Source organism: Phoca vitulina, unplaced genomic scaffold, assembly GCF_004348235.1.
Source record: "Phoca vitulina isolate PV1807 unplaced genomic scaffold, GSC_HSeal_1.0 scaffold21, whole genome shotgun sequence".
Classification (NCBI taxonomy): domain Eukaryota; kingdom Metazoa; phylum Chordata; class Mammalia; order Carnivora; family Phocidae; genus Phoca; species Phoca vitulina.
Genome location: NW_022589724.1, coordinates 30170006 through 30192226, shown reverse-complemented (window position 1 = coordinate 30192226; position 22221 = coordinate 30170006). Strand labels below are relative to the sequence as shown.

General features: G+C 58.2%; 3 protein-coding genes across 3 annotated transcripts in view; 1 reads left to right on the top strand and 2 right to left on the bottom strand.

The window, feature by feature from the left end:
* Positions 1–4625, bottom strand: part of STKLD1 (serine/threonine kinase like domain containing 1) — a 21200-nt gene extending 16575 nt beyond the window's left edge. The window contains exons 1-3 of the mRNA XM_032419016.1: positions 4610–4625; positions 3995–4098; positions 2254–2340 (exon numbers count right to left, since the gene is read on the bottom strand). Coding sequence (XP_032274907.1) covers positions 2254–2340; positions 3995–4098; positions 4610–4625 — 207 coding nt within the window. The remainder of the gene's footprint in view (positions 1–2253; positions 2341–3994; positions 4099–4609) is intronic.
* SURF4 (surfeit 4) lies at positions 4471–16845 on the top strand. The gene is made up of 6 exons (XM_032418700.1): positions 4471–4671; positions 12427–12613; positions 13257–13333; positions 13967–14010; positions 14478–14664; positions 15474–16845. Exons 1-6 carry the CDS (start codon positions 4624–4626, stop codon positions 15738–15740), a joined length of 810 nt encoding a protein of 269 aa, XP_032274591.1. The 5' UTR covers positions 4471–4623; the 3' UTR covers positions 15741–16845.
* Positions 16846–18184: 1339 nt separating this feature from the next.
* On the bottom strand, positions 18185–22212 carry SURF2 (surfeit 2). The gene is made up of 6 exons (XM_032418702.1): positions 22087–22212; positions 21846–22000; positions 21134–21237; positions 19082–19273; positions 18702–18868; positions 18185–18283 (listed from the first exon to the last, which is right to left on the bottom strand). The coding sequence occupies exons 1-6, from the start codon at positions 22162–22164 to the stop codon at positions 18203–18205; spliced, it is 777 nt and encodes a 258-aa protein (XP_032274593.1). The 5' UTR covers positions 22165–22212; the 3' UTR covers positions 18185–18202.
* Positions 22213–22221: the final 9 nt, after the last annotated feature.

The following is a 22221-nucleotide window of genomic DNA, read 5'->3' as shown; positions in this document are numbered from 1 at the left end:
CCACCATTGCCACCATCACCATCTCATCACCATCATAATCATCACCACCACCATCATCAACATCACCATCATCACCACCACCATCTTTATCACCACCGTCATCACCACCATCATCACCACCACCACCACCACCACCACCATCATTGCCATCATCATCACCATCATCATCACCACCATCACCACCATCACCATCATCAATCACTATCACCATCACCAACATCACCACCATCACCACCTTCTCCACCAACACCACCATCATTATTCACAGGGGTACCGGGCTTCTACCACATGGCGCCACATGAGGCCTGGAGATATTCCTAAGCCAGGGACCCAAAAATGCTCTGAGCAATGAGAACATCTTTGCTCCTGTTGCAAGGATAAGTTTGGGATAGCATAATATAAACTCTAACCAATCATTAGAGGATCCACTCTCAGAGCATCTTGAAAGCAGGGAAGAAAATAATGTGTTGCCCCTAGAGCCAAACAGCTCTGCTCTGGTTGGCAATGTATCGACCTCACCACTTCATTCCTTATCCGAACTGGGAAGACTGTCCCTGTCACTGAATGTGGGGCAGTGGGGGAACGCACGGAGAGGAAAAGGGGGATCGGTGGGAAGGGCAGCATCAACCTTCAAGTCTCTGACATACTTGGCGGCAAAGACTGCAGGTGCATATTATCACCGCGTCTAATACCAGCCCCCCACCCAGAGCTTCTGCTCATAAGACTTCCAAATGACGAACTCTTGTAACTGGGGGTGATCGCACTTAAAAATGCAGAGGCAGCGGCTTATTCCCAGATCCTTACAGACCCCAGATACAGCAGCAGAGTGAGTCTGTCTGTCTTCCCTTCCTCCTGTGCCAGGACTCATGCTTACAGGTGAATCTGGCCAAAACATACTGAAAGCCTGCAAAATGTCACATCTTTTGACCTAGAAGCCCCACCCCTAGGAATTTATCCCAAGGATATCATGGATCCTCAAAAAAGTTGCTTATCAGAGTTGATTATACAGAGTGAAAAATCAAGAACAGGCTTTGTGCTAATCGTACACAGGGGCGGTTGGGTCAGTTACAGCACAGGGAGCAGATGGGGTCACGCGGCCACCAGAGCCAAGAGAGAAGGAAGTTGTGTCCGTGGCATGAAATGGTGTTTGTAATACACCAAGTGCGAAAAGGTCCGTTATCGAGCTCCATGGCATTCTTGCCAAAACAAAGTTTATACAGGCTTAGGGAAAAGACTAGAAGGAGACACAAATCCCTACCTGAACCCCACCTCCAGTTTTTAAAAAAAGAAAGACTGACTGGCTTTTTAAAAAGCTCCTCGACTGCCCAGAAGGCAGTGGGCTCCGGCCCCACAGGCCCACGAGACAACAGGCCAGCCCCACCGCCAGCCCGCAGTGGAGCGGGAAGACGGTAAGGACTCCAGGCCCGGCCTCCTCGGGGAGAGGCTGCTGAGCTGCTCCACAGGCAGGAGGCCTGGCTGAGCAGAGGCGGCCCCGGCAGCTGATGCCAGCGAGCCTCCTCCATGTGCACAGTCAACCCCAATCCATGGTATCCCAGCCACCACCGTGCGCCACGAGGGGGTCCAGAGACTCTCCTAGTGCAGCTCTCTTCCCCTACACCCTCTGTTCAACTGGACCACCCTGACTCGGACACACAAAGCGCTCACCCCTGCAGGTCCATATCCCACCCTGCCATGCCAGCTCTGGTGAGGAGGTGGTGGAAAGGCCCAGGGCCTGATGTCCTGCCCTTAGCCTTGTGTGACCTTGGGCAAGGCCCTGCCCACCCCTCCTCCACCCCAGTCCTGGCTCCCCTTTGGTAAAAAGGTGGCCCCAGTGAGGAAGCCTGAATTCAAGTGTTCCTGGGCGCTGTGTGACGTTGGCAAGTCTGCAGCCCCCCCAAGCCTCCCTATCCTTGGCTGTAGAGTGGGGCCCTGGTTCCTGCTTCCCAGGGTTGGCGGGAGATGGAACGAGATGAGCCTGGCACGAAGTACCTGCTGAATACATGGTAGGTGTGGTTGCAGTTGTAGAAGTAAAAATGAGCCTATTCCTTCTCCAGCCAGGCGAGAGAGTCGGGTGTGCCGGGAAGCCCGAGGGGCCTCAGGCCACCCCCATGTCTACTCTCGACGGGATTTGCCTCTGTGACTGCTGGAAGAGCAGCGGAGACAGCAGAACCGCCACGTCGGGAGGCCTTTCTCTAACATGGGGAGGATGAGCAGGTGTCTGGGGGAACCACCCGCCCAGGAGCCACCTCTTACCTGCTTTATCACGTGCTTGACTTTGTTTTCTGTTTCCTCCACCACCACGTTCACCCCCAAGGCCCCAGGACTCATCCGGCCCAAAATCTACCAGCAAGAGAAAGAGAAGCTTTCAGGAAATGCACACGGCTTTTCACTTTTCAAACTATGCTCAGCCCCGGACACCTTTCCTGCCCCAACTTCTCCTGCAGGCTGGCACAGTGAGCGTCTCCACCACATTTTGCAGAGAAGGAAATGCCCAGAAGGCTGAGGAACCTGAGCCCGTCTCTCTGGGGCCCCTTCTGGAGCTCTTTCCACCACCCTATACTGCTTCTCCAATCTGCAGCACGGACCAGTGGGCATCCAAGAGGAGCACCCTCCTGGGGCAGAGCTTTATTCACTCTCTCTAGCCACCTCCCAACTGGGCATCCAAACCAAAAAACTAACTGGCCCATAATTGGGGCATAGTCACAGCCATGTGTGGCCTGGTCCTGGGCCAAGCACTTTACAGCCACCATCTGTGAGCAGCTCTATTGCTGTCTCCATGTTTACACCAGAGGAAACTGAAGCACAGGGAGCGAGGTCCTTGTGTCTGAGGCTAGAGTGCTAATAAGTGAAATGGCCTGGATTGGGCTGGAACTCTGGGGTCCGACTCGGGAGCCCGTGCTTTGAGCCCAACCTGCAGAGAGAGGGCTGCCATGTCAGAACTCTGTGTGGGGTGGCCAAGGGCCACGGGGTGGGGCGGACGCTGGGATTACATCTGTCAGGGGATGGAAGAGGCCTGGCAAGACACAGAGGAGTGGATGTAGGGGATGGAACCCTGAATCTAGGGACTCTCAGAGTCCAGGCAAGTCTTGGATTCTGTAACCCAGCCCCTTTAATGGGTGGCCTGAATCCTGCTTAGGGAATTTGGGGGACAACGTCCTGAGCAGCTTATGCCAGTCTAAGAAGGCACATGCCTAGGCCCTCTTAAGCGGCAGGATGAGCAGTAAAACACACTCGTATCTCAGGTGGAGTCTATTGTTTTTTTCCTGAAAAGGTAACTTTGCCTTTAAAACTCTCTGGCCCCCAGAAACTCATCTCCTTTACCCCTGGCTGACTCCCCCGCTGTCCTCCCACACAAACGGAGTTCTCACAAAGTGAGAAAAATCTCATCTACAAGTTGTTTTCAAATTAATGACATTTTTACAAAGACTGAATCTAACATTTAATAAAGTTGACATATTGTGTATAGAAGCAGTTAATTGAACATTCATTTTTATTTTGCAGCTTTCCTTTTGTTTTGTGAATTTTTCTAGTCTTACACATTTTCACAGGCCCTGGAAAAGGCCCAAGTCCTCCTACCCGGGACTAGTGATGGCCTGTATGAGGAGTTTGGGGGCTCCTGATTCTGAATTTTGGACGCTTTAGGGTGTCCTGTCTCCATGGGCCCAGGGAGAGGTGGAGGAGGGAGAGGTGGAGTTCTCTCCCATCAAGTATTCAGACAGACGGGGATGGACAGTCCTTCATTTCATCCACCATTTTAGAGAGGGGGGAAACGGAGAGGCAAAGGGCACCCACGAGGTCACCTTTGGAGGTCCCCTACTTGCTGAAGGCAGACGCTGGCCCGGGGTGGCACCTGGCCATCGGCCACCTCTCCAGGGGCTGTGACCAGTAAACCAGTAGGGGTTTGGGGAGGTGGCAGGAGGTCCAGGTTCCTGGCTCGCCCCAAACCGGCAGGTTCTCGTCGCCCCTGCCTCCCCGCCAGGGAACAACTTGGCACCTGGTACTTCTCCATAGTGTCTCCAGGGGAGACTCCCAGCCTCCTCTCCCTCCGCAGGGCGCTACGGGTGCGCCCCCAGCCCTCGCCGGCGCGCGGACCCTCGGCTGATCATACTCAGTAGAGACGGCGTCCGGGGGAGCACCCCATCCCCCACCCCGGGCGCGACCGTCAGCCCCAGGTGTGTCCGCCGAAACGGTGCGCTCCGGGGCTCCCGCGCGCACCACCAGCGGGATGGCCCTCGGGGCCTCGTGGCCTCAAAGCGCGCCACGGGCGGGACCTGAGGGTGGTGGGCGGGGCTTGAGAGCGCGGCGGGCGGGGCCGGGCGGGGCCGGGCGGGGCGGGCGAGGCCGGAGGGCGGCGGGCGGGGCCGGAGCGCGGCGGGCGGAGCCTCGAGCGTGGCGGGCGGGGCGGCTGCGGGCGGCGCGCGGCCCCTTTAAGGCGCGGCCGGGGCGGGCCCGGCGGCGCGGCCCCTTTAAGGCTTGGCCTACGTGGCAGCCGCTGGAGCCGCGGACGAGGAGCGAGGCCGGCCGCCGGGCACTTCCTGTGGAGGCCGCAGCGGGCGCGGGCGCCGAAGGGCCGAGCGCCGAGCGAGCGAGCGAGCTGAGCGAGCCGAGCCTCCCGCCGCCGCCATGGGCCAGAACGACCTGATGGGCACGGCCGAGGACTTCGCCGACCAGGTGCGGCCTGCAGCCCGGCCGGGCCTCCCGCCCCCGGCCCCCGCCCGGAGCCCCCCTCCCGCGCCCCCCCCCCGGGCCCCGAGCCCTCGGCCGCCCCCACAGCCGGCCCCCGACCCCGGAGGGCTGCCCCGAGGTCTGGGCCGTGTCACCACTTACCCCCTCTCCCCGACCCCGCCGGAGGATCGCGCCCCCTCCCCCAACCAGGGCATTCCCTCCTGGGCTCGTCGCGCTTCCCGGCCCGGGACTCCCCCAGACCGGCCTCTAGGCCCGGCCTGCCCTTGCGCCGCCTCCCCACCGGGGCTCTGGGTGCGTTCTCGGGCCCGTGCTTCGGCACCCAGGTGGGTGAGCCGAGCCCCCCGAACCTGGCCTGGGCGCGCCCAGAAGGAGAGGGGTGTTGAGGGCTTGCCTCGCCCCCTCCTGAGAAAGGAGCCCGGGGTCCTGGGGGGCGCCGCTGGTTTGGGCCAAGTCTGGCGACCGGGGAGCGCCCTCTCCCTTTTGAACTGTCGGGGTGGTCCCTGCACGCTTCCCCTTTCACTGGCACTCTTAGGGGGCGGGGTGGGGAGCTCTGATCCTGAACAGGGGTTGGTCAGCCTGGAGGCCTGGGTCCTCCCGGAGGAGAGGGGGCGCCCTGGTATGTGCCCCAGCCACAGAGCGCCTCAGCACTTTTTTCTTTGCTCTTTCCCAGATGTGTTGGACTCATGGGGTCCCTCTGACCCTCCCAGCATTTTCCCTCCCTGTTTGGACTCTGCCCTGGGACTGAATTGAATGGGTATCTATCTGTACACAAACCTGGGAGGAAGGGGAAGCCTATCTTCTTGGGTTTTTTTTTTTTTTTTTTCTCCCTTCCAGAGCGTACAGGTGGCATTCTGAGCAACAGGGAGGCTGAAGCAGGGCAGCTGACACACACCGGATGGACAGAATCAGACCCTAGAAAGGGGAAAGGACAGCACTTCCACCCTCTTTTGATTAAGCTTTTGAGCATTTAGTGTCCCTTTTACTTGTAAAAGTATTCCGTTATGTTTGTGGGTTAACAGCCTTATCCCTGCAAGGCCGACCCGGGTCTGGTCCAATTGCCATTTCGTTCCTTAGTTCACTTAATGTGCTTGTGGTTTGGCCAGAGTTAACAGTAGTGAGGTTAAATTTTTAATTTTTATGGAAGTAGTATTGAGTAATCAAACTCTGAAGCTTAGGTTTATTGGAAGGCTTGTATTCGTTTGTGTGATTTAAAAAAAAAAAGATAAATGAGTGTTTTCTGATCAGGTGCGGGTGAGCAAGATTTTCCACTGTTCCCCTGGAGGGCTGAATCTTCCTAGCGTGGTCTGCTACTTGGGTTCTCCTTCCGTCACTTTCCTGTGAGCTGGTATTTTAAAACCAATTTGGGGGAGAAAAAATATATCAACTTGAAGAAATAGTTTTTCCTAAGGTCACGATTCTGTGTTTACAGACACAGTTTAAAAATTGTATCCTTCACAAAAACAATTCATACCGAGAGCTCTCGACCAAATAGGTCTTCCTTCCCTGTCAGTTTTCATTGACATGGTTTTAGTGACCCGATTTCCTTTCCCTAAGTAGCAACTCCCTAAGAAGATGGCGCCTTTCAGCAAGGGGACTGTGGGAGCTCTGTACACTCACTCTTCAGTCTGGAGAACCTGATTTTGCAAGTGCATTTCATAACCAAATCTAGCTAAAATGTCTCTAACCCAGCTGCTGCCAACGATCAAATGATAAACTTTCCTACAGAAAAAAAAAAAAAAGTTCAAAATCTCTTTATGTAATCTTCTCTTCTTTTTCTCCATGCATTTTGTTTGAAACAAAAGCAGCAGAACCTTGGAACCGGAAAGGCCCTTGAGGGGGACACAGGGTCTGCCTACACCAAGTTACTGCTGGGAAGGAAGGCAGGGCCTGCTGGGGCTTCTGGACTGGCCTGGGGCCTGGCCCTGGGGGCAAACCCAGACTCCAGCCTCGCTTTGAGGCTGGTGCCACATAGGACAGGCTTCTGAGGCCTGGTGTTCTTCTGGCACAAAAAGAGGGAAAAGGACTGGCCTTGTAAAGGGGCACGGTTGCATCCAACCCAGCACCCAGAGCGGCCCAGCGCTGTGTCTGCCAGGCAGCGTGGGCTCCCGCTTTCTGCTTATCAGCGCCAGGGCCCACCTGGCTGGTGGCAGCAGATGTCCAAAGACACCTCCATGCCCCCTTGTGGGGGACTCAGGAGGGCAGTAGCCCTCGTGCACTTCAGAACGAGTCGGGAGCTGCTGCTGCCACAGTCAGGCTCGACGCAGGAGGATGTGGGCAGATGAGAGTGCAGATCCAAAGTGACAGCTTCCCGTGGACAAAATCTGGCCAAGCTGCCGTGGCGTTTTTGTTTTTAACATTTATCCACATAATACTAAAAGCCGCCAATGATAAAGGTGCTGGGAGTCTAGGCTTTTAAACTGAAAATGATTTCATTTGAAAGGAATGGGGAAATGTCAGAGGCACTGATCAGATAACGTGACATACCCGTTTTTTTCTAACCTTGTCTTCAGAAAATAAAAGCAAAAATCAAATGACAGGATTTGGCCAGGAAGTCTGGGTTGCTGAGAGGGAACCTAAAAAGGCCTTTGTTTCCTCCAGGAGTTACGACAAGAATCCCAAAACACTAACTCTGGGCCAGGTCCTCCATACTTAGTGCTGTGTTACTGGAGCGTGTGAGGCTGGCCACAGTGTCTCCATCTTCAGCCGCGGGGAGGGTGGTCTTGCACGGCACACGGTGGGCTGAAGTTCTGAGTGCCGAAGGCTGGGCTCCTCACCTCTTGGCTGTCCCGCACCCTTTCCTTCAGGCCTGCAGAGGTGAGAGCACAGGGTCAACCGCCTGGTTAGTTCTGGCTGGCAGGCCCCTGCAGAGCTGCATCCCTGGCAGCAGGCTCCTTGCCCCGGGCAGCCAGGGACAGTGTCCTGCTCCCAGGAAGCCAGGCGCTAGAGAAAATGCTGAGCGTGCCCTCTGCAGACGCTAGGCGTCCGGAAGCCATCTGAGACCAGGTTGGAAGGAGCCAGAGACCAATGAACTCAGCAATCCAAAATGACGTCTGTGTCCTGCAGCTGGTGCTCGCTGCCATTCAGCAGAATGTAACCCCCGAGCACATCTGCACCAGTAAACAGGAGTATTAGCACCTAATGGGTTCAGCCTGACAGCTCATCACCAAGGTGACAGATAAGCTGAATGGGGCCTTGCTCTCCAGTGGGGCCTTTGGTTTTTACCTGTCTTTGGCATGAGAGAGCCGGTTCTGGGAGCTCTGACCCCCAGGAGCTCCCCGTGGCCTCTGGTCAAGCGTTGGGTAGGTAGGATGGCCCCGACAGAACAGTGCCGGGGTGTACGTAGGGCGCAGGTGTTAGGGCTCTGGGTTAACTGCGTGGATGGCCGCTGGGTGTGAGTAGAGCTCTGGGAACAGTGATGGGTTCTGAGCATCCTTTCCTCTCGTTCCTCTGCTCTGTGCCCCCTTCCCTCCCAGGGCTTCCTGCCTTGTGCTATCAGGAGCGAGGGGAGAAGGCAGGGAGAGCTCATTCTTCCCTGCTTGCCCGTCTTAGGAGGTTAAGAAAAGCCACCCTGTCTCTTCTGGGGAGCGGGGTGGAGACGTGGGGGGACTGTGGTTAGCGAGGCTTCTCCTGGAAAGTGAAGCAAGCTCTGTTCTCTTCCATGTGACCTGTCGCTGCTCACCTTTGGTTAGGCTCTTAGTCACATGGGGTTTTGGTACAGAAAGGCAGGCCATCTGCAGGCCTGCTCACTTGTTCCTGTACCTGGAGGTGCAGCATGGACCCACAGAGCAGCACTCCGGGAAACTTGCTGGGGGAGCTCTGGGGCCATGGTGGATGCACACTGTGAGTCACTGAACTCTTGCTTCAGCCCTGACTCAGCCTGATGGGAGGGAGGTCACCCAACCACAAGTTCTAATTATCTGGGATGTGTAGGCTTGAGGTGGCCCTTGAGAAGGGTGGCCCTGGTCCCTGGCGGCAGCCCCGGTCTGGCAATCAGAAGGTCTGACTCGCCCTTTTCCACGTCCTCAGGGTTCTCCACCAAGAATTGCACACTGTTTCCCTCCAGTCCTTTCCGTCGCGAATACTCAGAGAAAGTAGGGTTCTCTGTGTTGCACGGGGGCTGCAGGTGGCTGTGGGATGTGATCACTGTGTTCTCAGAGTTAAGGCGCTGGCGGGGTATGTTTCTGAAATCCCCTCCAGAATAGTAACCCCTCGGAAATCTCAGCTTTCTGTATTGCCTGAGTCCCTCAGACGCTATCACTGCTTACGAGCCATATCACTCTTGACTGCAAGGTTCTTGGAGATGCCTGTGAAAAGCCAGCCCCACAGAGACTGGCCGTCCTGTCCTGCAGTCTGTCCCTGCTCGGTGTCCGCCTCCCACTCTCCTGCCATGATTCTCTCCCGTGCTCGGCAGTGGTGGGTCTTGGTGTCCGCAGCGGGCAGCACCAGCCTGCAGGGCCCGTTGGCAAGCTGGGTGCCGGCGCTGCGTGTGCACCAGACAGGGCACCGCTCTGGGCTCTTGGGTGCTGCCGGATGCCTGACTCAGGGGCTCTTCCCTGCTGTGGCAAGGGGATGCTGTCCACAGATGCATGATGTGGATTCAGTGGCCAAGTCTGAACCGTTGTGACCGACATGCATTCAGGGAATCTGTAAAACTGGGTCTGGCCTCGTGTTTCTTTTTTAAGACTTTTTTTTTTTTTTTAAGATTTTTATTTATTTGACGGAGAGAGAGAGAGCGCACAAGCAGGGGCAGCAGCAGGCAGAGGGAGAGGGAGAAGCAGGCTCCCGGCTGAGCAGGGATCCTGATGCAGGACTTGATCCCAGCACCCATGACCTGAACCAAAGGCAGACGTTTAACTGACTGAGCCACCCAGGCACCCTTCCAGAGCCTCTTCTAAACCAGCGAGCCTCTAATAAGCACCTGTTTGGACTGAACATGGAAGAAAAAAACCTATGTTTAGGGGCGCCTGGGTGGCTCAGTTGGTTAGGCATCTGCCTTTGGCTCAGGTCATGATCCCAGAGTCCTGGGATCAAGTCCCACGTCGGGATCCCTGCTCAGCCGGGAGCACTTCTCCCTCTGCCTCAGCCTGCTGCTCCCCCTGCTTGTGCACGCGCTCTCTGTCAAATAAATAAAACCTTAAAAAAAAAAAAAAAAGAGGCTCTGGAGCAGCCTGACTTACAAAATATAGTCAGCCCTAAGCCTAGACCGCATCTGACTTTGAAAATGAGATATATGCTTAGTTCACAGCACAGATAACCTGAATTTTGGCATTTTTTCCCCTAAGCCCAGAGCTGTCTCCTCAGCATGTCTCATGGGGAAGGGAGGAGTCTCCCCGTTGCTCTTTAATCCTGTTGACCCAGACACTCAAATTAGGAGTACAGACTCCTCACGGAGACTTTTAAACACTACCTGTGTCCCTTGGGCTGTGCTGCGGAGCAGTGCGTGTGTTAAATGGGGGTGCTTACGGGGAGGGGGCTCCGAATGAGGCCCAAGGGTGCGGGCTTGTTTGCTCCTCACTGGGGAGCACAGGAGCGCCTCTCAGCTCCAGTTCGGGGCAGCTCAGCACCCCGCCGATGTCTGTCTGCCTGCCTTTTGGGCTCAGCCTCCCCCGGAGTCCCGCCGTGGCCGCAGTCTGTGTGTCTCCACGGACTGGACTGGGAGCGATACCACCGTTGATTGTTGCTGGGCCTTATGAAAACATTTGGGGGCCTTGAGGCAGAAGTGGCAGGGTTGGTGGCATCCGCTGTCCCTGTCCCTCCTGGTCTGATGCCGGGGTGTGTGGACACCAAGTGTACGTACGTCTTATGTGTGCTCTATGTAGGCCCCCGAGTTCACAGGGGCATTCGAGGCCTCTCTTTCTAAACAAGGTTCTTTCTCCTTCCCTTTTCTCCTCTGCTTATTCAAGTTGGAGTCTTAGCAACCACTAACCCAGCTGTCCTCACTTTGTAGGCTAGCAGAACGGTTCCCCGGCCTCCAGAAGTGATTTGGCTTGTCCACGGCCACAGGGCACGGGCTGGCGGCGCTCACACCGAGCCTCGTCTTCACCGATGCACCTGTTCATTGTCCAGGCGTCTGTCTCTCAGGTGACCTCTGCGGTCAAGGGCTGAGCAAGCGTTTGCAGAAGCGCCACCTTGGGGCTCAGTCAAGCTCAGTGGATCTGAAGAGAAAGGACAGCTGCCTGTAATCCCCCCCACTCCCCCCGTGACCTGTCTGCTGTGGCCCAGGTGGAGGGGGAGGGGAGGCTTCTCTGCGGACCGAGCCAAAGTTGGCCAACTAAGGGTTGATCGAAACAGCCAGAGGCTCATTACCCGCGGCTGAGAGCATCAGCTGTTTCTAGAACTTGAAAGCAGCTTTTCAAAACACAACAATTAAGAGACGCTCTTAGATACTAGATACACCTTCGTTGGTGCCAGTAAGGTTTCATCAGCTCTAAGAGGGGCTGTGATGTTCATCTGACCGTCCCTTCATGGGGGCCAGACCCACAGGTGCCCTTTAGACTCTGCGGCCTGACGCGTCACTGGGTGGGTCCCAGCCTTCCGAGAGCGGCTGTTACCGTGTGTCGTAGGCTTTCCCTTTGCACTTCGTTTCGAGGTTGGAAAGAGAAAGTGGCTGCCGGGACCCGAGGGACATTGGTGCCCCGATTCAGCTCGCGTGTTTGTTTCCTCACCGTGCTGTTGTTAATGGTCCACCTCGCGGCGGGGCAGGAGGAAGTTCTAAAAGTGTTTTCTGTCTGCCTGATGTTTGCCAGTGATGTTCCCAACTTGAGTTTTGCTGCCGTTGACACGGTTGTCCGGCCGTTTGTGTGTCTCTGTCAGACTCGAAGGGCTGTGAGGTGAGCCGCACCAGTCCCACGTGTGCACTCCCAGAGCTCGCGCACAGTGGCCCACCTTCTGTCCGGTGCGGGCTCCAGGAGGGGCCGGGACATGCACGCGGGACTGCTCCGCAGGTTCTGGCCAAGTGTAGACGCGGGAGCTTACCGCTGGGTCAACTGAGAGGCCCTCTGGGCCTGGGGCCCTGGCTGTCACCGAAGCGGCCTGCCGTCTCAAGAGTGTGCATGCCTCTCTTCGGCTAGAGGCGGTCTGAGCTTCGTCGGGGGTGCTGGGAGGCCAGGGCCCAGCCGTGTGTGACCAGCAGGCCAGGTTGAGCCTCAGCCCGGCAGCGTGGGGTCAGTGCAGCACTGAGCGAGCCCCTCTCCCCTGTGGGGTTCAGTTTGCCCATTTGTAGAAGGAGAGGTTCTCAAAGGAGTGGGGGCAATTTTGTCCCCCCACCAAGGGACACGTGGCACTGTCTGGAGGCATTTTTGGTTGTCACAATTGGAGGGGGGCTGCTAACGGCATCTGGTGGGCAGAGGCCAGGGATGCCGCTCACCACCCTTCGGTGCAGGACGGCCCACGATAGAGAGCCCACAATAGAGAATGACTCGGTGCAGACGCCCGGGGGCGCAGGTGGGGAGGCTGCCCCCCAGTGAGCTCGCGGGGCCTTGTCACGCAGTGATCCTAACTCACCAAGGCCCTCGCCTGAGCATGCATGCCGTGCGTTGTTGCCGTCTGCACACGGGTGCTGAGACGACAGGGGATCCCAGAAGGGCGCCGTGGCCGTCGCCCCGGGGGTCTGAGCCAGACAGGCCGGTGGCACCTGCAGACCCACGGAGTAGTGCAGGGAGAGGTGCTGAGGGTCCCTGCGTGCCCCGGCGTCCAGCGTCCGTCCCGCGGCCGCCTCAGCTGGGTTTCTGTGGCCCGCAGTTCCTCCGAGTCACAAAGCAGTACCTGCCCCACGTGGCGCGCCTCTGCCTGATCAGCACGTTCCTGGAGGACGGCGTCCGCATGTGGTTCCAGTGGGGCGAGCAGCGCGACTACATCGACACCACGTGGGGCTGCGGCTACGCGCTGGCCTCCGCCTTCGTGCTCCTCAACCTGCTCGGGCAGCTGAGTGAGTGGCCCCGAAGCGCGGGACGGGCGGGGCAGAGCGTGTCTCCGGGGGTCTCCTGGGACAGCCGACCTCTCCCTCCCCTCCTTCCGCGGCAGCGGGCCCCTGGGTGGGTGCTCTGCTTGCTACAGACAGATGACTTGGTCCCGGTTTCAAGCACCTGGAGTGGGACATGCGGGGGACCCGGGGGGGAGCCCGAGCCGTCAGGACGCAGGCTGTCGGGAAAGGGTGAGTGCTAGGCCGGGATGCAGCTCACGTGGGCCTCAGGTCTTCTGCTCCCGCCCACTGCCTTCTGGCGGCAGCCCCCCTCCCTTGTACCTGTGGGGCAGGAAAGGGGCCTGCGCTTTTCGGGCTGTCCCGAAGCTCTCCACAGCAGAGTTTCTGATGGACCACCCACTCTGGAAACGGGCCCATTCTCTGGAGCAAGGGATCCATTTTCTAGAAGGGTGTTTCTGATAAGTAAGGTCCAGTTGACCCGTGTGTGGTCTGTGCCTCTCACCAGTTCTCCTGGAAGTTGCTTTTTCCTTGGGGTGGGTATTGGGGCTGCTGCTGCACGGGGCTCAGGTGAGGTGGCCAGGGACCCAGTGGCGTCTCTTCGCCCGGCACTCGCCCACAGCCCCATGAGCCTTGCCCTTCTCCTTTCTAGCTGGCTGCATCCTGGTGTTGAGCAGGAACTTCGTGCAGTACGCCTGCTTCGGGCTCTTCGGGATCATAGCCCTACAGGTACACGGGACGCGCCATCCAGGTCTCTCTCTTCCTTGCTGTGCTTGGAGCAGAGCTTCTGCAAAAAGGCATTTCTGGGGATTCAGCTTCATTCCCCCCTTGAGCCCTCTGCCTGGACCTCCTCTTCTTTTCTGAGAAATCACTGGATTTTCCTCAAAGCAAGCTCAGGGGAGCGGGAGAGGATGGTGCCCCGAGAAGGTGCCAAGCTCTGGGTAACCACCGTTTTGCCACCTTCCTGAGTTTCCTTTGACAGGACAAATCACAAGGTTGGCTACAGCCAAGACATAATCTTACCATTTTACCTCATAAGTAAGGCCCAGCTAGCCGCATGAGCTGTGTAACACATAGCACGCGGACCGACCGGTGCCCTCAGCTGCCGCGCTCCAGCCCACCTTGGGCACAACTCCGGTGAGCAGGCGCTTGTTAAGCAGGCCCAGGCTGGTGAGCACGCCCTGAGAAATGCTGAGCCAGGTTGTTGAACTTGGAGCCGTCCTGGGGTCCTAAACCGTTTGTGTATCTTACACTCACACTTATATTGGAGAAATTGCCTACTGCAGTTAATTCTATAGAAGTCCGAATGGGTTTGAAAATGCTGAGACTCCAGTTTCTGTCTCTGTTCTCTGTTCCCTCCAGACGATTGCTTACAGCATCCTATGGGACTTGAAGTTTTTGATGAGGTACGTGTGCTCCACATGGTGAGCTTCCTTTCCGTGTCTCTCGACTCAGGAGCTAGCAGTGGGAGTGAACTTCTTCGGGTCCAAGTGTGCTTGAGTCTGTAGGGGGTGTTGGCAGAGGCTCCCCGCTGATCCCGAGCACAGGGGCGCACGAAGCCATCTCTCCCAGTCGTGTGTTCCCGAGGGAGGGAAGGAGGGACAGAATGACCGCGCTTTGCTCGCGGCGCCGGTTGACTGCAGAGCCAGGGCTGGGGTGGCCCGAGTGCGTTCAGGCTCCGGTCACTGCTTGGCAGAACAGCCGTGGAAGGCCTTTGCAGGTGTAAGGCAGTCACCCAGCTGGTCTGGCGTGGTTTGGAGAGAGGGACCTAAGGGCCTTTCCTGTGCTCCCGCCAGGATCTCCCGACCTGGTCGGATGGGCATGTGTCGTGCCCGATGAGCCTTAGTGACTCACCTGGTGTGTCTGTTCTCAGGAATCTGGCCCTGGGAGGAGGCTTGTTGCTGCTCCTAGCGGAGTCCCGTTCCGAAGGGAAGAGCATGTTCGCAGGCGTTCCCACCATGCGCGAGAGCTCTCCCAAACAGTACATGCAGCTCGGAGGCAGGGTTTTGCTGGTCTTGATGTTCATGACCCTCCTTCACTTTGACGCCAGCTTCTTCTCGGTGAGTGTTCCTGTTTGCTTAAATGGGTCAGGTCTCCTGTCTGTGGAAGGGGTGCTGCTCCCCACCCCCTTCCCTGGTTGTGTACTAAGCCTAATTGAGGGGCTGTTGGAATGATGTTGGAACGAGTTGGTTCAAAGGAAGCAAACCTTTGATCCTATTAAAAGGAATAAAAACCCGCAAGCTCTTGTGGGCTCAGAGCGGACAAATGAAGTCGAGAATCTCCCTGACCTCACTGGGGGACCCGCTGCCTGGCATGCTGACCGCCCAGCTGCCGACCCAGGCTCTTTACAGACTACTTCTTCCCTTGCCCGCTGCTCACACTTCAGTCACGTACTGTGTGCGTGCGGGGTGTTGACTGCAGAGCTGCCGGTTCGGTCCTGTTCCCGGGAGCTTACAGCGCACATCTTTAGAGCCCGCTGGGTGCCCTGCCTGGGAGAGGTTCCCAGGAGCAGGGAGCCCTGTTCTGAGAAGCACTGGGGAGTATCTTGATGGCTTGCAGGCCCACAGGCTCAGACCCGGCGTGTCCTGGTAAATCACAGCCTGTTCCCAGGAGGCTTTCCTTTACCCTCGCCCCGACTGCTCGTGCTTTGGAGCGGTGCTGTATATGCCGCCCCCCGCCCCCCGCCCCCCGCCCCCCGCCCCCCGCCGGTACTGCTCACTTGAATGCATGCCCCTCTGTGACGTCACCCTGACACCTACCACAGTGACAAGGGCACTTGGAACTTGCCCGTTTATAAACAGGGTATGTCTCTTCTTCCTCACCCTTTTTTTTTTTTCCTTTGGTATTTCTCACCTTCCGACCTATGTAGATTCTCCAGAACATCGTGGGCACAGCTCTGATGATTTTAGTGGCCATTGGTTTTAAAACCAAGCTGGCCGCTTTGACTCTTGTCGTCTGGCTGTTTGCCATCAACGTGTATTTCAACGCCTTCTGGACCATTCCTGTCTATAAGCCCATGCACGACTTCCTGAAGTACGACTTCTTCCAGACCATGTCGGTGATCGGAGGCTTGCTCCTGGTGGTGGCCCTGGGTCCCGGGGGCGTCTCCATGGATGAGAAGAAGAAAGAGTGGTAACAGACCCCTTCCCTGCCTGGCTGAGACCCGTGGCCATCGAGGACTGGTTCGGGGCGGATTTGACAAAACTGCCAGCATTTATGTACCCTCTTCCCTCCCCTCCTGGTAAAGGCACAGATGTTTTGAGAGTTTATTTGCAGACACCTGAAAATTGATGGCTAAATTTGCTCTGGACCCACACCTAGTATCTGACCCTCGGAGCTGGCCGGCTGGATGGCAGTATCTACCCCCACCCCCTCACCAAGGCAAGGCCTCGGCTTCTCGGAGCGAGTGGCTGGCTTGGCTGGGGCCTCACTTCCTATTTTGTTTCTGGTTCGCGGGTGGGGCCTCAAGCTGTACTGTGAGCAGATACATTTGTGTATCCTTCAAAGCAGTCTCCCTCTTATTATTTTTTCAGTTTACATTTTTAACTAAAATGAAAGGATTCGGGATGGCCCAGCCCAACATCAAACACACTGTCAAAGTCCTGGTTTTAAACCACCCCCACGGCTCCGAGTTGGCCCTGCCCCGCACCGTAATACTTGCGGGGCCGGTGACGGCATTTAGAGAGACCCAAACCCAAAGAATGACGCTGCACTGGAGGGGTGGCCGCAGCCACTGTCCATGGTGGAAGTCATCATCAGAAAACCGCCTCAGACTGGGGCCGAGGTTTGAGAGGGCAAACCCCCGGGAGCTTTAGTGGCTCAAGGTGGGGACGGAGGCGCTCCCAAGTCCTCTGCAGGGACCCACGCTCCGACCCTGGCCTGGCCACATGTCTGCAGGTTGGCTCCCATGTGAGGGGCGTGGGCCGAGTGGCAGCCGCATGGGGCAGGGCAGCAACAAAGCGGGCTCTCAGACCAGTTACCTCACCCCCGACCTTTACACAGAGCCTCTGCTGAAGCCCCGGGCACAGCTCCGACCCGGCTGAGCGCCCCGCCCGGTTCTCCTCCGGCTGGAGGGATTCTTCCCAGGCCGTGCAGCCGCGACGTACCATCCTCACGAGGCTGTCGCTTGCTCTGATTGTCGATTTGCTATGCTGAATGCAGCCCAAATTACTTTTTACAATTTGTGATGCCTTACCGATTGGATCTTAATCCTGTATTTAAAGTTTTCTAACATTGCCTTACACTGCGTTTCTCTTCTTGGGGGTATGAGCGCCTGTTGCTCTTCTCCGCTCGCGGGGCCGTAGTGGACACCATGAGGGGAGAGTGGGGCATCTTGGTGCCTCCCCCCAGTCCTCCCCCAGACCCTCTTGGGGGCAGGCTGACCAAACTCGAACGAGGACTGCCTGAAGCTCGTCTTTTCTCCTGGCTCATCAGTTAGATGTGCAGGCCTGAGGGTCACCCCCGGGGATGCTGAGGGCCAGTCCCGAGCCAGGATCCACATCTACCAGCCAGACCAGAGCCAGCGTGAGGTGGGGAAGCTGCCCCGCTTTTGCCCCCCAGTGCTCTTAGAACCTTACCTGGCTCTGCAGCCTGGACCCACCAAGCCTGAGGGCGGCATCTCGTGCCCGTGCCCCAGCCCCTGTGGAGGCTCATCCCACATGTTCCTAAACCCTCGCCCACGGCTCACTTGTATACCCCTCTGGCCTTTCGAAGATGAAGCAATGGCTTACGGACAGAGGGCTTTTCTACTTCCCAGCACTAGGATGCTCACCACACAAAGGGTGGTTTCTGACTCCATGTTTCCGCCTTGGTAGGGCCATTGCTTGGTGTACCCCCTTCCCCGTCAGCACAGTAGTCCTCTCAAAGGACACTTGGCCAAGTCTGTACCTCTGTACCGTTTTTGACAGGGTACAGGTCCTTCTTGGCCCTGTGCTCGCAAGGCCTTTGTTGGTTTGTAGAAACAGGTTGACCCCAGGAGGCTGAGGGGTGTGGTCAGAGGTCACCCTCCGTGCCAGGTTATTCTGGCCTCCTCCAGCCCTGAGCAGGCCAGCGCCTGAGACGGGGTAGATGCCTTTGCAGGGAGGAAAAAAAAATACCATCTATCAATTGGCTTTGGCAAAACAATTTCTGAAAAATTTTTTGCTTTATGTGGGAAATAGGTATAAATCTCATTTTATGCTGTATTTTATATCTTAGTTGTGTTTGAAAACGTTTTGATTTTTGGAAACATCTAAATAAATAATGGCATTTGTTGTATGTAGTGTGATCCTCTGGTGTTGTCCAGCTGGGTGGGGCCCGGCCAGGCCTCTCCTTGGACGCCGAGCGAGCCCGACAAACCCTCTAGGCTTCGCTGAGGAGCACTTAGAAGCCACGTCCAGCCAGAACTCTTCCCTTGGGGTCCCTGCTGCTTCCTGGGGATGGGGACCAACCCCCAGCCCCACCCTTGGGGGCAGCAAACGCGGAGTGGAGGGAGAAGGCCCTGGGACACCCCAGCAGCCAAGAGGATGCACCGCAGGCGGCTTGAAAAGGACCACGGGGGTCAAGTGTCTGAAGGATTCTCGAAAAGCTTTCAACACGTGCTCTCTCCGTGGCCATTTATTAACCGGACTGTTTAAAAGAGCTGAAGCTCCTAGCTTTACGATGATGACTTTTGAACTTCTTCGATGAGCTCACCTGCTTCTGGAACATGAACAGAGGGTTCCAGCTCGTGAGGCTTCCCCGCCTGAGAGGAAGGGGTACCCCGCCCACCCGCGGAGATAGGCCTGCTCCCCATGTCCCCAGCCTCACAAGAGGCCTGGACCTCCTTGAGCCCCGGCCCTGCTCAGCTACCCAGGACGATGGAACCTTGGTCACTGCCTCATGGCAACGGGCCGTGTCTGGAAACAAGTCCCCCACGGGCTCCCTGCTGCACTCGGCAGCCCTCAGAACCTGTCCGTGGAGCCTCGAACCGGAAAGGAGCCCACCCTCATCAGGGCAGAGCGGCCTTGGCTCCTGTTTACTTAACTGTTAGCTTGGCATTTCATTTGCAAAAACAAGGTTCTTTTTAACATTCTGTAAAGGAAACGGCAAACTACCACCAGAGGAAGCTGCCCCTCACCTTCCCGCGCTTGCGGACCAGCGCCCGGGCCACTTCAGTCTCCTCTCTGGCCCCGGGGCCCTTCTCTGCGGCACGCCTTGGCTTCTCGCCCTCCTCTTCTGTCAAAAAGTCATCGGTGCTGTCCCCAGGCTCAGTCCCTCCCAGGTCCTTTCTGGTGAACAGCTTGGCTGGAAGGAATGGAGGGATGGGCCGGTTCAGGTTAGGCTCGGGGTCTGCTCAGGGCTGAGCGGGGTGCGGCAGCCAGAGCCCAGGACCTGAGGACCCGCGGTGGGAGGGACAGAGGGATGGAGGCTGGAGCCCACTTGCTGCGAACTCAAAACCTAGCAGGCAGCCAGGACCCACACCCGCGGGAAGGGGGGTGAGGGGGCAGTCCCGCTTACGTGGGTACAGGTCTGTCATACTGTCGTCACTGTCACTCGCGGCTGTGCCATCGTCCTCACTAGACGCGGGTTCCCAGAAGGCCTCGCTCGGGCAAGGCGGCCGGGCGCCGTCCATCTGGTCCTCTCTCCTCCTCCTCTTGTGCAGGAGGCAGGCAGGCACGTACTCCACGCCCTGCTTCTGACACTTCTCATCTGGGGGACAGGCCAGCACACTGCCTGGTTCTGGGTCTGCCCCGCAGTCCCCCGGTGCAGAGCCAAGCTCCACCAGGGCCCTGTACCCTACTCTGGTGGGTAAAAACTGGACCAGTTCCTACCAGGAGAGGAAGGAGGCCAGCAGGGGTGCCGGCCGTGGAGTGAGAAGATGCAGGGGTGTGCTGGGCCTCGAGCACTGAACCCCCAGCCCTAGCCTGGCTCCAGGAAGCCTCAGGCATGCCGGCTGGGCCCCCACACTGGATGGCGGGGCTCAGTGGGAGTCGGGCCCTTGGCCCAGAGCAGAGGCACCGGGATGAGGCCTCCATGCTGGAGCCACACTCCCGTGTACAGAGGACTTGGGGAGGCCAGGCGCTCAGCGTGGCAGATGCAGACTGAGCCCCGACGAGGAGCAGGGTGGCACTGACAGGCCTGCTTTTGAAACCTGCCCTGTGTGGGCATGGCTCTCCTGTCCAGTGCAGCCCCTCAGGAGGAGGGAGAGGGGGGACTGGGCCCTGGTCTCTGACGTCATTGCCTGCTTCCGCCCACCTCCAAGGTCCCATCCTCTGCGTCATCTCTGCCACCCACTCCGTGCTCGCACATGGCCCCCTGGCCACTGGACCCTGCACCCGGTGTCCCCTCTCCGCATCCCCAGCCAGGCTCCCTGGCTGCCAGGCTCTGGCTCCTCCTGGTCACTGGTCCTGCGAGCCACACACACCAGCGTTAAGATGACTCTTTTGCTCATGGAGTAACCCAGTCCTCCCTTTGCCGCCCACACCAAGCAGCCCTCAGGCTCTGCACCTGTGTGGGATCCCTATTCTCAACCCTCACTATTGCCCTTAGGTGAAGACGGCCTCATTTCTTCTTGGGGAAACAGCCTTCAGAGTCCTCTTCCTCATCCTGCCTGTGTTTCCCTCCCCCAGCCCCCTGACTGCCCCATCTGGTCCTCCCCCCACCTTCCCTTCAGGGACATTTGAGAAGAGTCTACCACTCTCGAAACCTCTACCCCCGACACCACTCCACCTGGCTGCTCCCTCCCTCCTGGGGCTCCTTCCATGCTCAGGCCTGACCCTGTCCCTTCTTCCGTGGCTCCGTGGATGCAAATGCCACCTCTGTGTCAGTGGTGTGCATCATCTGAGTGCTGGCCCCTGTTGTCAGTGGCCACCCTCCCTGACACACGCTGACAGGAACATTTCATTTTCCCACGAAGCCTGTCATCCAGATGCCACTCTCCTAAACCAGGAATTCAGGGGTCCCAGCTGATTTCTTCCCCTCCCTCACTCCCTCACCTACTGATCCTACCCTGTGCACATCTTCCCCGCCAACACCTGGTCACCCCAGCCACGGTCACCTCACCTGACTGCACAGCCACTGAGCGTCCCCTCTTCCACTCCTTCCTGCCCCCCCCTCAGAGCCACAGGGATCCTGACACACACAGTGACGTGCCAGGCCCTGCTTCAGTCCTCTCAATGCCTCCCCACTTCACGTGGTCCTGACCTCCAAGGCCCTCTGTGTTCTTGCCCCCACCTACCCTGCTGACCCCACCTTGCATGGTGGTACAGTGGCCGTCCTTCAGGAGCTCCTGCAGCCAAGTGTTTCACTGCCTCTGACCTTGCCTGAATCCTTCCCTCTACTCCCCACGTAACTAAAGTCTCAGCCCAGAAACTCAGCCTCCCCGGGGCCTCCTTGCGGCCCTCTCGCTAGCCTGTGGTGACCTCGGAGGCCACTGCACCACCAGCTGCTGCCCAAGGGTGACTGAGACACCACTTGTGCCTTTGAGGGGCACTCATCCTGGAGAAGGGGCAGGCAGGCCCCCAAATACCTGTGAAGTGAGGCAGGCCGTGTCCGCCCGTGGCTACTTACATTCACGCAGAGCTCTCTGGTACCGCCGGCCCTGGGTGTGCCTCAGCACGTGCCCTGGGGACTTGTTGATGTGCCGCAGGGTGAGTCTGCAGAACAGCTGGTGTCTAGGGGACAGGGAAACCTCAGTCAGCAGGGACATTCCCGGGGATCGACATCGGGGGCCCTCCACCACGGCTGCATCTGACAGCAGAGGTCGACGAGGTGGCCTGGGCAGCATTAAAAGCTCCAGAAGCAATTCCACACTGCACCCGGGGTGGAGAAACACTGATCCAGACGGGCTGTGAGCTCTCGACGTTTGCCTGGGACACAGGCCTGGCCAGCCTCAGCCCAGGGCTCCCGCACCAGCGAATGCACGCGGGAAACGAGGCCCGGCAAGGCGCTGGAGGAACGGGAGCACCCACCCTCGCCCTCTGCCCTTCAACCGCTGTCGACCATACACGTTCAGCTACACCGAAGTTCTCTTAAAGTATGTGAAACTGACCCCATTCAGAACCTTAGGTGACAAAGCGCAAGCCCTCCAGCTCCTCTCTGAAGCAGACAAGCCCGGGGGACAAACCTTAGCCTTACAAACACCAAGCGGGCACCAGGGAGGAGCCTATCCCACACGAAGTTGGGCTCCGGGGCCTCGAGGAGCGCGCACCCAGCGGGAACGGGTGGGGCTCGGACCCGTCCCCACTCGGGACCCTGCCTGCAGTGGCCCCCGCGCACGTACGGGTTCTTGGTGCTGGGCACGATATGCGGCTCGAACTCCGCGTAGTCGAAGGCCGGGGCGGCGCGGACCAGCCGCCGGTATTTCTTGCCGCGGGTGTAGAGCTGGAGCTCGGGCAGCCGGCAGGGCAGCTCGTGGCCGGTGAGGACGCATTTCACCTGCGGGCCGGAGGGCGGGCGAGGGGGTCAGGGGGGCCCGGGGGCCACCGAGCGCCGCCCGCGCCTCCCCCGCCGGCCCCGCGCACCTTGTGGGCGCCGGGCTCCAGCCGCAGACTCGGGTGCTCGCGCAGGAAAGCGCACACGTCGGCCGGCAGCTCGTCCATGGTCCGGCCGCTCGCGGAGCTGGAAGCCCGAGCCGCTCGCGCCGCGTGGGCCGGGGG

Coding starts and splice junctions, on each gene's coding strand:
- SURF4 (XM_032418700.1), top strand. CDS start 4,624: ATGGGCCAGAACGACCTGATGGGCACGGCCGAGGACTTCGCCGACCAG. Junction 13,334..13,966: donor TCGGGATCATAGCCCTACAG/GTACACGGGACG, acceptor TGTTCCCTCCAG/ACGATTGCTTACAGCATCCT. Junction 14,011..14,477: donor GACTTGAAGTTTTTGATGAG/GTACGTGTGCTC, acceptor GTCTGTTCTCAG/GAATCTGGCCCTGGGAGGAG.
- SURF2 (XM_032418702.1), bottom strand. CDS start 22,164: ATGGACGAGCTGCCGGCCGACGTGTGCGCTTTCCTGCGCGAGCACCCG. Junction 21,238..21,845: donor GTGCCCAGCACCAAGAACCC/GTACGTGCGCGG, acceptor CCTGTCCCCTAG/ACACCAGCTGTTCTGCAGAC. Junction 18,869..19,081: donor TATGACAGACCTGTACCCAC/GTAAGCGGGACT, acceptor CATTCCTTCCAG/CCAAGCTGTTCACCAGAAAG.